General features: G+C 33.0%; 1 protein-coding gene across 1 annotated transcript in view; it reads right to left on the minus strand.

Annotated features, from left to right (window-relative positions):
• Positions 1–511: 511 nt before the first annotated feature.
• Positions 512–14,517, minus strand: part of LOC128988740 (carbonic anhydrase-related protein 10-like) — a 104,164-nt gene continuing 90,158 nt past the window's right edge. Inside the window, exons 4-11 of the mRNA XM_054410338.1 lie at positions 10,705–10,841; positions 9,288–9,479; positions 5,034–5,129; positions 4,538–4,604; positions 3,403–3,557; positions 1,629–1,760; positions 1,062–1,110; positions 512–662 (exon numbers count right to left, since the gene is read on the minus strand). Of these exons, the coding sequence (XP_054266313.1) occupies positions 640–662; positions 1,062–1,110; positions 1,629–1,760; positions 3,403–3,557; positions 4,538–4,604; positions 5,034–5,129; positions 9,288–9,479; positions 10,705–10,841 (851 nt within the window). The 3' untranslated portion in view covers positions 512–639. The remainder of the gene's footprint in view (positions 663–1,061; positions 1,111–1,628; positions 1,761–3,402; positions 3,558–4,537; positions 4,605–5,033; positions 5,130–9,287; positions 9,480–10,704; positions 10,842–14,517) is intronic.

Below are 14,517 nucleotides of genomic sequence, written 5' to 3' on the forward strand. Positions count from 1 at the left end.
GGTTTAAGTTTGAAAACAATTATATTCCTCGTATGTCAATTTTGATTTTTCAATAAAGAATTTAAAAATCAGCATATCGGTACTTATCCCTTTACCGATATGCTGTTTTTTTTAAACCACAACAATAACCTTGAAAATATCGATCCACCTAACTTTCACACCTCAGCATGTCGTCATCATGACGTCACCATACCGTAACCCACCACACCACGTGCTAGGTCACGCACCATTACCACCAGATGCTTAACCGTCAATTAAGCACCACATGGCTCTTGTGACGTCACTCCCCAGCAGCCCTATGTATCCACTACTCATAACGATTTAGAAATACTTTAAAATTCATAAGCATTCTTTCATTACAGTGAAAATGTATGCGTTTTTAGAACCAAACCATGTTAAAATGTAGAATATTTTAACCAACAGTAAAACCATATTTTTTTCAGAACTCCTGGAAAGTTTAAGATATTCAGGGAATTTATTCTATTTTTAAACACGTATACTCTAACATCGTCGATTCACTTAGCTAAGAAGCGTTTTGGATTATCGTAATACATCGAGGGTGGTTTAGGTAACGTTTGCTGGTTTGCCCCATCTCTCGAAGCTCATGAACTCTTCGTCACCCAGACCTTGCATTAAACCTCAGTGAGGCTTCCAACTGTTTGCTGGAAAACACAGTTAACTGTTATAAGCTATAATACGTTGAAAATGTGTAGCTGTTCCTGAAACCAAGAGTAATATAGCATAACTATTATACCCAGACGTAATAGAACACAACTAACTAACCCAACCAAAAATAGCCCGACGCTAAGTTATCAAACGTTTTGGATTTTTTTAAATGTTAGGATTAAAAGATCTATGAAATTTTTACCCACAAAATAGGCTACCAAGGCCAATTTGGCAGGTGATTAAGCTGGCTAATTAAATAGCTACATATATATTTTTGAATGTTTAATTGGTGTTGAAAACGAATTCTTGTTAACTATTCAATACTCTATTATACGTTCTAGTTTGGTTATAAGTAGCCTATTATTAATACTACTAATTTATAATATTGTCCTCACCTTTGTAATACACCTCCTTGTACATGCTTGGACAGTATTTGGCTCCAGTCTACAACAATACAATAATTGTATTAATGACCTCACCCTTTTTACATAGATAGTTTAATCTGAAATAAAATTGTATGGCTTATTGCCTACCCTACGATGCCAAATTAAAATGATATTTAGATCATTATACAATTTCGTTACTAAAGAAATAATTCTATAAAGGAAATATGATTTTCTGAAACAAATATTGTACGTATTTAAGAAATAAAAACAATACACAATCGGTACTCCATGATAGACAGGTCGATAAACTATTAAACATTTATCAGAATGTTCTGAAGGATAATAGCTCTTTGGACTACAATTTGTTTTGTCATTAAAATTTGTATTCCACACACACATTTATTACCAGTTACTAATAGTGAAATGTGGCATCGAATTAATCTGCATTTATATCAAAACTAAAACATATTTCCTGAACTAGTGTTTACGTAAATAGTGTATTATATTAGCTTGAATTTACTTGTAATTTAAATTTTCATCATCTCAATAAATAACATTTGCTCCAACCTGATTCACCTGTTTCACGTTAAAGTCGATGTTGGTCCTCAGGGGACGGTGGTGTAATGGCTGCGGTGGTCGGTAGTTGTTACCCAGAGGCGCTTTTGGATACTTTCCATCTCCCTGCATGAGTCTCCGTAGCCCAAAGAGCTGCGAAAGATAAATCACATGTATATTTTATTCGCGTTTCATACTTTACGAAGGAAATTGTTTTAAATATACTAGTATAACATTAATATACTTGTTAATACTACTGGTGTGACAAACAAACATAACCTTAATTAAATTATTCGTTACCTAGTTTGATATCCTTTGTTCTTGTAGGGTTTTAGAAGTTTCCTCCAATATATAATTATTTTGGAGCAAACTTATAAAATCCTGCAAGAACAAAGACTTTCAAACAGGGTAACAAATAATTCAACTTTCTAGTTCTTGCCACTGTGAAAATAAATAAAATTACACAACTTTAATGTTGTAGATTTATCTAGAGTAGCAGGGAAGCTTATAACAAATTACTTGTTTATCATGAATATCTGTTATGGAGTAATAAGTAGGTTTACACTTAAGTTTTGTTATTGCAATGGACAAACATCACAGACGGATGGTAAATATATTTGCCCATTGTGTTTTAGCTAACCAAATTCAATTTATAAAATTACTGTTTGGATTAAAAATAAAACGAAATACCAAAGTGATTTAGTTAATCTAAATAATAGCTATCACACTGTTAGAGACTATGTAGTATGATTGAGGATGGAAAGCAAACATATACTCGTAACTACAAGGGCTATCCATAATCAAGCTGTGTGTCAGTACAAATCTGAGAAAAATAGTGTTCTTTACTTCATACATATTATTCCACCCAGACTCCGTTCCTATGGAAAAATTTGTCTCGCAATAGTATTTGCACATGTAAAGAAAGAAAGAAAGCTGTTCCTACCAAGTCTGAATCGTGGTTTCTTAAAACTGTTACTGTTATTTGATTCCTGTTTCCAGTTAACAAATGCATGTGCAGAGAAGTTTTTCAAAATGTGCGTTTAATGCTAAAGGAGTTCATAAAATGCCACAAACATTCACACAACGGGCCGGGTGTTTATCAGTTTCCATCAAAATAGACAGTTAGGATAAAAAGGTTTCTTGCTGATTAACTTGCTTAAGACTGTCAGAGTAGACTATAGCCCTTGATAATCTTGTAAAGAAAGGCATCCCCTATCAGTGCGACAATCTCATTTAGTCAGACCGCAATCCGCATACAAAATTTCCTTTACATAAACCGATATAAACAAAACTGATGAAGAAATCCTGTTTTCAATACCATGAAAAACACCGTACAAATGTTTAAGGACACCACCGAACTTTCTCAACCAGTTTTGCACATTTTCTATGACCAAACTCGTGGGTCTTCTTACAACCAAACTGACACTTGACTTCAAAAGTGGTTGGTGACTGAAATCCCAAAAATCCAATCACAGAATGAGATTTATTTATGAATAGAGCGTAAATTGTTCACGTCGTTTTCGTTCATATGATAAGACTAACCGTCCCATTGGGGGGGGGGGGGGGCAGTCCAGAATAGTAGTGGATGAATTAAGAAATGTAATGTTGGTCTTGGATTTGAACTAGCTTGCTCGGCTCTGAATGGAGCTTGATGGAGACATTATTTTACGGAAAATCCTTTAAATTAAAACTACTCCTAATTAATATTTGTAAATGTTGTTACAATATGACATCCAGTTTAAATATCGAAAGAATAGACTTTGGCTAATAATTCATATAAACTTCTGTTACAAACCTGCTGCTTGGTGATGTAGATGGGCTTGTTCAGTATGACCCAGGTGACAGTCTCATGACAGGCAGGCATTGTAGTGGACCCATCATAGGTCATGTAGTATTCCGTATCCGGGAGCAGACCCATGATGGACAACCGCTTCACTTCCACTTCGTCTCCTGATACAATAAAGAGATGAGAATCAATAACGGGCATAATTGTATTCCATTATTGGATCTCCCTGCATGAGTCTCCGTAGCCCAAAGAGCTGCGAACGATAAATCATATGTATTAATAAATTAGCTCAATTCATTTGATTTATACGATGCCGAGACACTGGGATTCGTTTATTAAGGTGAAGATTCAAGGCATAAAACTAATGAAGTTAAACAACAGCTACCTTCGATTACATAATAAAACAATATTTTAGGTATTTTGAAATTGAGGATCGTTATTAAAACAGTAGTTTTTAGATTCAATTGATTGGTTGTGGTGAGAAATGTCTTAGTTAATGTTTAGTTATCAGAAAGATATAGGCCTGTGTAATATGTATGCCTAAACTTGCCAACGTCCAACTTGTCCAACGTTATTGACTGTCCAACATTAGCATTATTGACGTTATTAAACATTGTGACAGAGAACATGGTTGATGTATGAGCATTCGTGGATATATTTACATATAGTGACAGTTCTTCTCACCAAAGTATCTTTTTACATGATAATGGCAGAAGTGCCTAGGAATAAAAAAAATTGGCTGTGTTTAAAGCAAATATATAAATTTTCTTGTGTATCTATATACCTGTGGCAGCTATTTACGAATTCTTTAAGTAAGGGGGAAAAGTTTGGTACATAAAAAATCTAAAACTAAAATTAAGATTTAAGGAGTAAGGTGTTTAGGGGGGGGGGGGTGAAGGTGTGTGATTTCAGGAATTGTTTGGTTTTTTTTTATTAAGTTCACGCATATTATTTAATGCCTTTTATATGGAGTATATAATAATTTCATTTATAAACTAGTCTAAATCTAAGAAAATACATTTTATTAAATCTAAAAATAAATAATGCATTTACATTTTAAGTTTAACAGTTAAATATGTAATGTACGACTGTTTTATAAACACTTTTACTATTAAATGTTCTCCTATAAAAACAAAAGCTTTACCTCCATATCTGATCTTGTCTAGCTGATCTGTTAGTATCCTTAGTTCAGGGTTAGAAAGATCACCGAGCTGAAACAATTGAAACCATTCATTACATCAATGAAATTATATTAGGACAACCATGTTTTGGGTTATCTTTCAATATCTTCATTGTACTGCTTTTTTATTGTTACGTTTTTATTTTTCAAATTAGGATACATAAATTAAGTTTTATTATTTGCTGTATGTGCTATCAACGCTTCCATGTAGCACAACCATAATACTTATAAAGATAAGAGTCTATAAATATTTGACCAGTGTTTTTTCAACACAGTTCTTCCAACTTTTCATGGCTATTGTTTGTGTGATTTTATTTGCATTGACTTACCAATTGTTTATTTATTCTGTAAATTGTTTTCTATCCAAACTATTAACCAAGCACGAATTTATTTTCCAGTTAAAAGCATTTTACTTTTAAAAGTTTCATTAGAGTTTAGTTACCGGTATGTATTTTGGTACCTGCATTAAAAGTGAGATCGCTACGATTCCTTGAGCTCTGTGAAGTGCCTCACTGAAGTTCGAGTATAGTTGGGAATTGAATCCAAATATTTGTATCTGAAACATCAATTGTTAAAATGTGCATTGTACATTTCATAATATATACATACAGTCACCACCAAAAATATACCACCATTGGTGTGTACTTAGGTGCATAAAAATTCAAGATTGTTGTAGAATATTGTGAGATTATTTGTGTATATTTGTTACTAGCATAATCAGCAGTTTCTGTAGCCAGTTCGATATATTAAAAGCGTTCATATCGAGGTCAGCTTGGCCATGTTATGAACATTAATTATTTGCTCCAAACTTAACCACGAAAAAGCTACTGACGTTTTGCAGGATCAAATCTGTGTTGGGTGTCACTTTGCTATCAACCTATAACACTTGCAATCATGCATAATATCTATACATATTCCCTTATAGGAGCTTTTACATTTGATGTGCTTGAATATGAATTTTTAAATTATATCTTAACTTTACTCGTGTGAGGATTATGGATGTATACAATCCCTCGAATGCGTGTATTTCCATCAGTTTTCCTTTATAACTCCATAAAGGTTCGCTAAGGAGCAGCCCTTTGTTCTGGCTGAGGCTCAAACGCATTTCACTTAACAACAATATTTTGGGGCCGCGCCAAGATCGTAATAAAGAGCTCAGCACGGATTGTGGGCATTGGTTCAACGCAGAGTGCTTAGGGTCCCATTATAGTGAGACCCACTCAGGTGCCAAACACAGTTCGTTTGGAACTAAAGTGGTTTAATTGTTTTAGTATTTCCTGTAACCGTTCCAGTGGATATGTAGATAACCAAGAGTAATTTAAAGTAAAAAAATGTTGGGTTCGGTGGTTCGAGGTCTGTTTTGTATAGCCAATAATTTTAATGCACTGATTGTACGTATAAGCTTTCTACACTTTGGCAAAGTGAATATTTTAAATACCTGTTAGTAGATGATAAATATCTCGTTTCAACAAAAACAGTTTACATTTGTAAACTATAATACTTAAACTTATATTTTAATACCAACCTACTCATTAGACACGTTATTAAAAGCTTAAAGGTAACCAGTGTCGGTAACTCAAAAAATTAATATGAATATAAAAACAATTACGTCACTGAAAAAAATTACTGTGCTGTTTACAAATAGTTATAATCCAGATTATTCTCAAAACCTCAAAAATTAAAACATAACATTTTCTGGAATAAACTTAATTACCTTTATGTATTAATTTATAAACATCAATGAGCTTTATACAACTACAGCTCTTTATTACATTGGGAAACTGCAGCTATCTGCTATTTTAATTGTAAACCTATTAGTTACTTTTGGTCAACTGACCAACTTTGTAACTGCCAGTTACTACTTTGTTGACCTTTTTTGACACTAACTCATTCCAAATTGTTTCTTAAAACTTTTTTTAACACGACCATACTAACAAAAATTATAACAGAAAATAAAACGTTTTTAATAAAATTGCATATTTGTAAGAAGAACATAACGATTAAAAATATAAGTATAGAACCCTTTTCTCCATACATTTATTGTAGAAAAAAAAAAACAGTTTGGTTACATCCAAGCAAGAACTTCCAATTTATTAACAGCTGACGCATGCGCCGATCTTTGTGACGTCACACTGCAGACGACACAGTGTTCAGTTGCCGCTAACTCGTCTAACAGAGAGGTACTGCTCATTCGCGCCAAATACGCTACCATAGAGCAGTTGAACTAATAAAACTTAATAACTATTTTAAAAGAAAATGTTGTTCTTTTATAAAACCAATTATGATGCTAAATTTATATACTTTATATTAACAGGTTGATGAATGTATGCGTATGTTAGTATTCTTTGGATGGTTATAGATCAAATATATATTCCTTGCTATTGTTTACGTGGGTATGTAAGGTAAATGTGAGCTTTATGTTTTACAAGTCTGTATGTTTTAACCAAGTACGTAATCAATAATACATTTAGATTGTTGTCAAATCAATGATTATGGCTTAATGTTTCCATTTCTCATTGATTATTGTTTTGAATCAAAGGTTTTAATAATAAGAAAGTTCGATGAATGGAATAGATTTAATAGGCTCCTGGAAACAGTACGATTAAGTTTGGCTTAGCTATAAAATGTATCTAACTCTGTAAACATAACTAGGCTAACTCGATAAAGTACACAAAAACACACTTTAAACGATAAAGTTAAAACACTTTATTGGTGTGATAAAGGTCCACGTTCTCCGTCCAATCTGATTATTATCCACGAAAAATTACATACAAAAATGGATTTTAATCAATGGAAAAAAGACTAAAATATTGTGGCACTGAATTCATTTCCCGCCAAACATGAGGTATCAGTTTATTGCCACTCAGGGCACACGGTAAGGGAGGGAAGCTATCGATCTGTAGGGGCGAGGGTCGAGTGGCAGAGGAAACGTCTTTAGTCACCGACAAATCACGTAATTATAATACACGTGGGGATATGATATATAATAACACCTTCACCATAGGTTAGAGTGGGAGGGTTTACGAATATTTAGTGTTTGTTATGCCATCACTTCTCATTATTGTAGGTAGTACGCAGTAAATGTTTCTGAAACAAAGTTAAGGAAAATACCACTTCTATGAACTTATTCGATGGTGGGTAAACGTCTCGATAATTCTTAAGGATGTATCGGCTTTCAGCTGTAAGGGGTTTTCATAAATAACTAAATGACCATCTAGCAAATTACAAATAATTCTAGATTATGGCTGTATGGTGGTAGGTTTGTATAGAGGACGTGTAGGGTAATAGTGTAGGAGAATACTAGTGTAGCCGTTACATATCAAGGTGTTAGATACTAGCTCATGAGGTAGTGTAGTAAACGTATTTGTTTATGGAGCGGAATATGGTGTGCAATGGTGTAATAGTAGTAGTGTGACAGACGTATTAATTTAGCGAAATTAGAGTACAATGGTTTTGTAGTGTAGAGCAACAGACAAGTAGTCGTGTAGCCAAAGTAGGATAGAACAGCGTAGTATGAGGTAAATACTATCTGTTAGTGCTGTAAAAGCGTATTCTATAGTGTTTGTAAGGGTATAACTTATTTCTGTAGTAGAGCAGTTAGGTTGTAGTGTGGTGGCGAAGCAGTGCTTCTGTAGTAGAGCAGTTAAGTTGTAGTGTGGTGGCGAAGCAGTGCAGTTGAAGGTACTAGATCACGTAATTGTGTATTTATCATGTATTAGTGTAGTAGTGTATAAGTGTAGTATTGTAGTGGTGAGATGGTGTGATGGTGAAGTGTTGGTAGCCTGCCAGCCACTTACCCCACCTTTGTCCTCAACAATAACCCGCATCGTCCCCAATACACCGCATTGTCTCGCCGGATATACTTATAGTCTGAGTGCACTTTGGCAAACTGTCTGGTGTCACATTTCAAACGTTCGTGATTTATAGCTTTTGCTATACGTAGCTAAACACTGCCCTAATGTTTTACATGATTCAATAAATATAACAATGCAAAAACGCTACAATTGTATGTATCCAAAGTTGAAAAAATCAAATGACATCTACAAATAATACATATCTTAACATTTAAAAAACTAAACACTAATTAATTTTGTTTAGATTTTGGACTTCTATTCACAAGAACAAAATTAGAATTATCTAAACCTTAGTTTAAGCATCCCTAATTGTTTTGTGATCATACAGTGAAACATAATTTGTTTTATTTACCATTGAATGAATAGTAGAACCTCAATTACTCGAACCTCAATATCTCGAATTCCTCAATATCTCGATTTTTTCAAAATCCCCTTGAAATCCACATTAATCATTATGTTAAAAGTACCTTTATAAGTCGAAGTTCCTCAATAAGTCGAATTTTAACAACTTTTGAACAGTAACATTCTACCTCTATAACTCGAATTTTCCCACCATCGAGCCTCAGTAACTCGAAGTTTACCTTTATAAGTCGAAGTTCGCATGAATGTGCCTCAATAATTCGAAGTTTTGCCTTAACAGTGCAAGTCAGTTGTGTCTTGATTCCTGTCGAGACGTGATAATCGAACTATATATTTTATGTTTATAAGGTAAGAGGTAAAATAATGTTATCTGGTGAAATGTGTTTTTACTTGGAACTGGCAAACCTACTCTAATGAAAATTTGGATAACTTAAAAAAATGGATTATCAAGTAATATAAGCAATATCAAATACTTGTCTTTGATGGAAAGATCAACTTACCTCAGCTGGGAAGGTGTATCCGTTGATTGAATGTTCGGATCCAGTCTCATCCTGTAACCCGTAGTGTATGTGGATCTGATGGAACTGGTATTTGTAGCTGAGAGGACCTCCAGTCACGTTGATATGATGTCTTGTAGTATTCTCTACAGTAAACACGATGCTGTGTCCAGTGTTGGTGATCACACCGTTTACCTATACATAGAATAATATAATAAAAAATATAACAGAGTATTAATAATGGAGTTAAGATACATTGACTGGCATTTTTACTTAATAGCACTATACTTAAACGTAAAAGAGGAGAAAGTCTACTTGTCATGAAAAAGCTACTTTTCACTAGATAAAACTGTGAAGACCACTGGAAATCTAGCTCAAAGTTGTTATTAAATTGTTCTAATTTCCTAGATTATAGAAAATACCCCAAACACTTGAGAAGTATTGTATAAAATATACATCCAAACCTCAGGATAACAATTCTAGGTGTAAAGCGTAAGACAGAGGAATACGCACGTATGTATAATACCGCAAAGGTTGGTTGGCTTAACTTTCAGTACTCTAGGATCAACATTCTAGGATCTAAGAGTTGATCACGAAGTTTTAATTTAAAATTTCTAGTTTAGCCCCTACACAACAATTTAAATATACTAGTTGTCCCATTATCAATAGTGTAAATTTATAAGCATTCATCTGTTCAAATGCAAACAAATCTTTTATCCATGTGAATAACATTGAAACTTAGAAGGCCACTGGGGCAGAGCCCTGATGGAGCACACATATAGCTTTGGATAGCATTAAATTAGTATTAGACCACCATTAAAATTCAAGTTTTTTTGGTTTTTAGTTTTTGAGATATAGGGGTCGGTGAGTGAGTAGTATTTGCCTTTTCTATAGATTACTTAGTATGTGTATAAAATAAAACATAAAATAATATGTATAATGTAAGAGTGATTCCGTTCTTCGGCTCGCACTTTATTGATTATTCCAACGGATTATCGTTGACAACCATTTCACGTACGAGAAATGTGGGTTTTTACAAAAAGTTCATTGTAATGGGCAAAAGTTAACTAGAGTATACGGAGATGGTTACTTTCAAAATTGTTGTTAAGAGTATGGTAAGTATTTAGCATTTTATTTTACAAAACTGAATTAAGCACTGTTTTATCTGCATGTAAGGTTTCCTTAGTACTATGTTAACGAATAGTTAATTATGATTTTTTTACTTTCCTTATATATTTCTGTGCAAATCCTTTATTACTAAAACATTCTGAATCAATTGAATTTAACCATGTTTCGGAACCTATATGGAACGATTAACTTTCAGATTGATTTCAGTAGGGGAACATTTAAAATGCGCAAAACACTTTACAATCTATATCTGATAATTTATTTTATTAAGCTCGTATGTTAAATTTCATACCCTATGTTTATCGAGGTGCAGCAGACGAAGGTTGGGGTCGAATAACAGTTTGTTGGGTTCCAGGTTAACAGGAGATTGTCGACGTCCTTTGTTGCACAAGCTCCATTCTGGGTTGATCAGGCCCCAGAATGCTGGACCTGGGAAAAGGAATAAGGTTACACAGATGTAAATAAATAAATAAAAATGCCTTTATTTAGCAAGCGTTCCTCAGTGCATACTGCTTTACAGGATAACTCTTGTCAATTTAATTACTAATACTAAATAAAACTAATAACAAAAAGTGCATAATCTATTTAAAAAATTTGAGGTCCTTTCTATACATTTCTTTTAGCTTGTTTCTAAAAGCTGGAACACCCAGCAACTTAAGATCACAGGGGAGGTCATTATACAACTTGGGCCCAAAGTATGAAAAGCCTCTCCTGCCAATCTCCAGCCTCACTCTCGGGAAGTGAAACAGCTTTTCCTGTCGAGTATTGCACTGAGACACCCGATCGCGAGAGACCAGTATTTCCATCAGGTAAGCTGGTTCTTTTTTGACCAGTACCCGATGAACCAGAGTGCAGGTTTGCATCCTGTATACGGCTGCTGAGGGCAAAAAACCGGCAGTTTTTCAAATTCAGATATATGATCGCGTTTCCGCAGACCATATATTAATCTTAATGTAGTAGCAAACAAACTTATACCCTAAAGACACATAGGCCTATACTATATAGGGCAGAGTTTTACATTTAAATGACCTATTGTAAATATAATTCATACATGAAAGCATAAAAACTGTAATGAAGTTTCGTAGTCATGGGATGAAAACTGGATTATAAAACTATCAAACACTTTGAGGTATGAAATTTTTTGAATTTTATGCTAAAAATACTCAGTTAGTATCCTTTAGGTACAAATGAATGCTTTGTAATACCTTAAAATTATAACATGAATACAGTTATGATTGTGGAACCTTATAAAATGAATGGTAGGTAGGAAAATGCGTTTACGCACACAAGTAGCTAGCCTGTAGTGTGAGACGAGTACGGATTTAAGACACAAAGATTGCTGACAAAAATCTTCCAATCTTGAATACTTTTCGCATTTTATCAAAACTAGGTCAAGTTTGCCTATACCCACAGGGTTCACTCTGTTTCGGCCAATATCATAGGACTAAGGAAAGTTATTTAGAAAACTTCGTTGCATTTTTAAAATCTTGACTTTATATTTCAATAGCTTTAACAAAATCGTATTGATGGCTGTTTTCAAACAATATTCGAAAAATAGCCTTAAACCTTATTAAGTGAAATAAAAATGCTTAAAAATTGGGTTTAAAAATATATTTTCAATCTAAACATTCAATTTAACTAACATAATTTAACTAAGGAAATTCAGAAGTAGTAAACAGGCATATATATGAGTAGCTCACAATATTATAAATCTCTGGTTTCCCATACAAGATCGTTACAACAAGAAACTTAATAGTATTAATGTATTTACATACATTGAAATTAAATATTACAAATATCTGGAATCATTCACATTAATTTCCATACAAGAGGATTTCAAAGCAGAGCGGAAATCGGAGTGTGCAAGAGTGGGCCAGTCAACCCACCGAGGAGCAATGTTGTGGTGTGTAAGTTGTTGTGTGGGCAGTAGAATGTAAACAACAACCTTGATGGCGTGGGAGGGTTGAAAACTGCTTCCCTAAGTTCTTCTTTACTCTGCCTAGGGTGACTTTTTTTAACAGATTTTATATTTTTAGGATTTCTTAACATTGTAATCTGAATATAGTCAACAAGTTTGCAAGTAAGAATGTCCATTGTTTAAAATGTATCGTAATAATTGATTTCATAATCCTCATTGCTACACTAAACATAATTTAACATAGTGATTTAGCATTGTAAACTCCTTAGTTATAAATAATAATTTCCATATTTTCTTGTATAATGTAATATAAATAAGCACAAGAGTTTTGTTGAGCCGATCTACTTATAATATAACTTCAATGAAATCTCGAAATGACTGTTGTTTAAACCTAATGAAAATAAGTAGAAAATTAAGTGCTAGAATACAATTTTCGCCGAAATCTTCATTCATGTTTAAATGAAGATTGTTTAAATTTCCTAACTTTACGAATTCCTAATAGTTACTAATATTGTCTTCTTTAAATCCCAATCCAGACAATATTTTTACAAGTTGACCAGCTCGCAACAAAATTCTAAAGATGAGATGCTTAATAATTCGGAGTTTCTACTGATCCAAAGTTGAACTTACGAAGCCTACCTACTACCTTGTTTACGTTAAAATATGTACGAAATTACAATCTTTCATTAAAAATAAAATAAAATGCAAATAAGCAGGAGAGCATTACTTAAAAAAGATTCATAACAATGATGATCTTTGAATATCTTTGAATACTTTGTACACGTTTATTTGACTTATAATGTTTCTGTTATTTTTAAAAGGTTTAAAGTAGAATATCAATTTTTTTACTCTTTGCTTCCACGATTAGAGACAAAAATTGTTTGATAGACTGGTAGTTGTTATTTACCAGATACTGTTTGATAAACTGGTAGTTGTTATTTACCAAATACTCTTTTACAGGGGTATTGGTAAAAAAAAATAAATAAATGCTGATTAAATTTAAAAATATTAAATAACTCCAAAAAAGTATCACAAATAAATGGTTGGAATCAATGGAACAGAAAGGTTTATGTGTTTTATAAAAGCCGCCCATTTGTAAAAAATAGTTTTTTATTTATCATGGAATTTTTTTTTATCAAGGCAAAAATTTATATTGTATAATATTGAATTAATATATTGAATAAATATTTTAGGAATATATTTCCTTTGAGCATAAATACCAAAATTAAAATCAGTAACATAACATATTTAGTGTAGAAAATACTTTATTTTTAATCTTAATGTCAATTATAGTCATAATAAGTTTTGTAAATATTTAGATTCAGATTGTTTAAAAATGTGTTTGTTTATTTGTCTATTTTGTTATCCTTTTGCATAATGTCCTAATTAGTTTCACAGCAAAGAAAGGGCCTAACACCACTGGTGGTTCTGCCTCGTGATCATATGTTGAGTTGGCATATATGAATACTGTACTGAGTTGCTGCGAGGTCCCTTGGTGAATGAATATTTGGCTTGTAGCTGTTAACTGATTTAGGATTTTATCTTAACAAACGTGTTGCTTAACAGTAGTTTCAGTTAAAGAGAATTACAAATACAATTTTATAAATTACGAGGTGTTAGCCCGTCCTACGTACGGGAATTCAGTAGTCAGTTAAAACCGTGTACAATTCAGATCGGCTAGTTTACACATATAAAGACAAAGTTTCTTGCAGTTGTGTGACCAAATATGTTTTTATTCCAACCTAGGCCTATATGATATGCATTTAAAATCCGATAATTTTACAATAAAACAGCAATACTGAAATTTTTGCGATGTAAAAAGCGTTGAAGTGAGATTTGCAGCCGATTCCCACAGCGCACACTGATTATAAGTAGCCTACAGTAGAGAGAGTAATAGTCAATTGAGAAGTGTATAGACTTAGTCAACGATACCACCTTCCATAGCATACCTGCCTCTTCCATAATTATTATCACCACAATACAACTACTATACACAATTTCCAGTTGGTCTGAATAAAAACTACCTAAAATAAAACGATAATATCCAATAAAATTCACAGTACACATAAATCGTCACACCTATCCTTTATATCAATTTCACTGCATTATATTGCTAAATATATAAGTGTAAACAATCAAAAGTAAAAAAAAATAACAGTTTGTTTTGAAACAGCTGTTTCGTTCAAA

This window comes from Macrosteles quadrilineatus, unplaced genomic scaffold, assembly GCF_028750875.1.
Source record: "Macrosteles quadrilineatus isolate MER2022 unplaced genomic scaffold, UCM_ALF_1.0 Scaffold_3__2_contigs__length_128488019, whole genome shotgun sequence".
In the NCBI taxonomy this organism is placed as follows: domain Eukaryota; kingdom Metazoa; phylum Arthropoda; class Insecta; order Hemiptera; family Cicadellidae; genus Macrosteles; species Macrosteles quadrilineatus.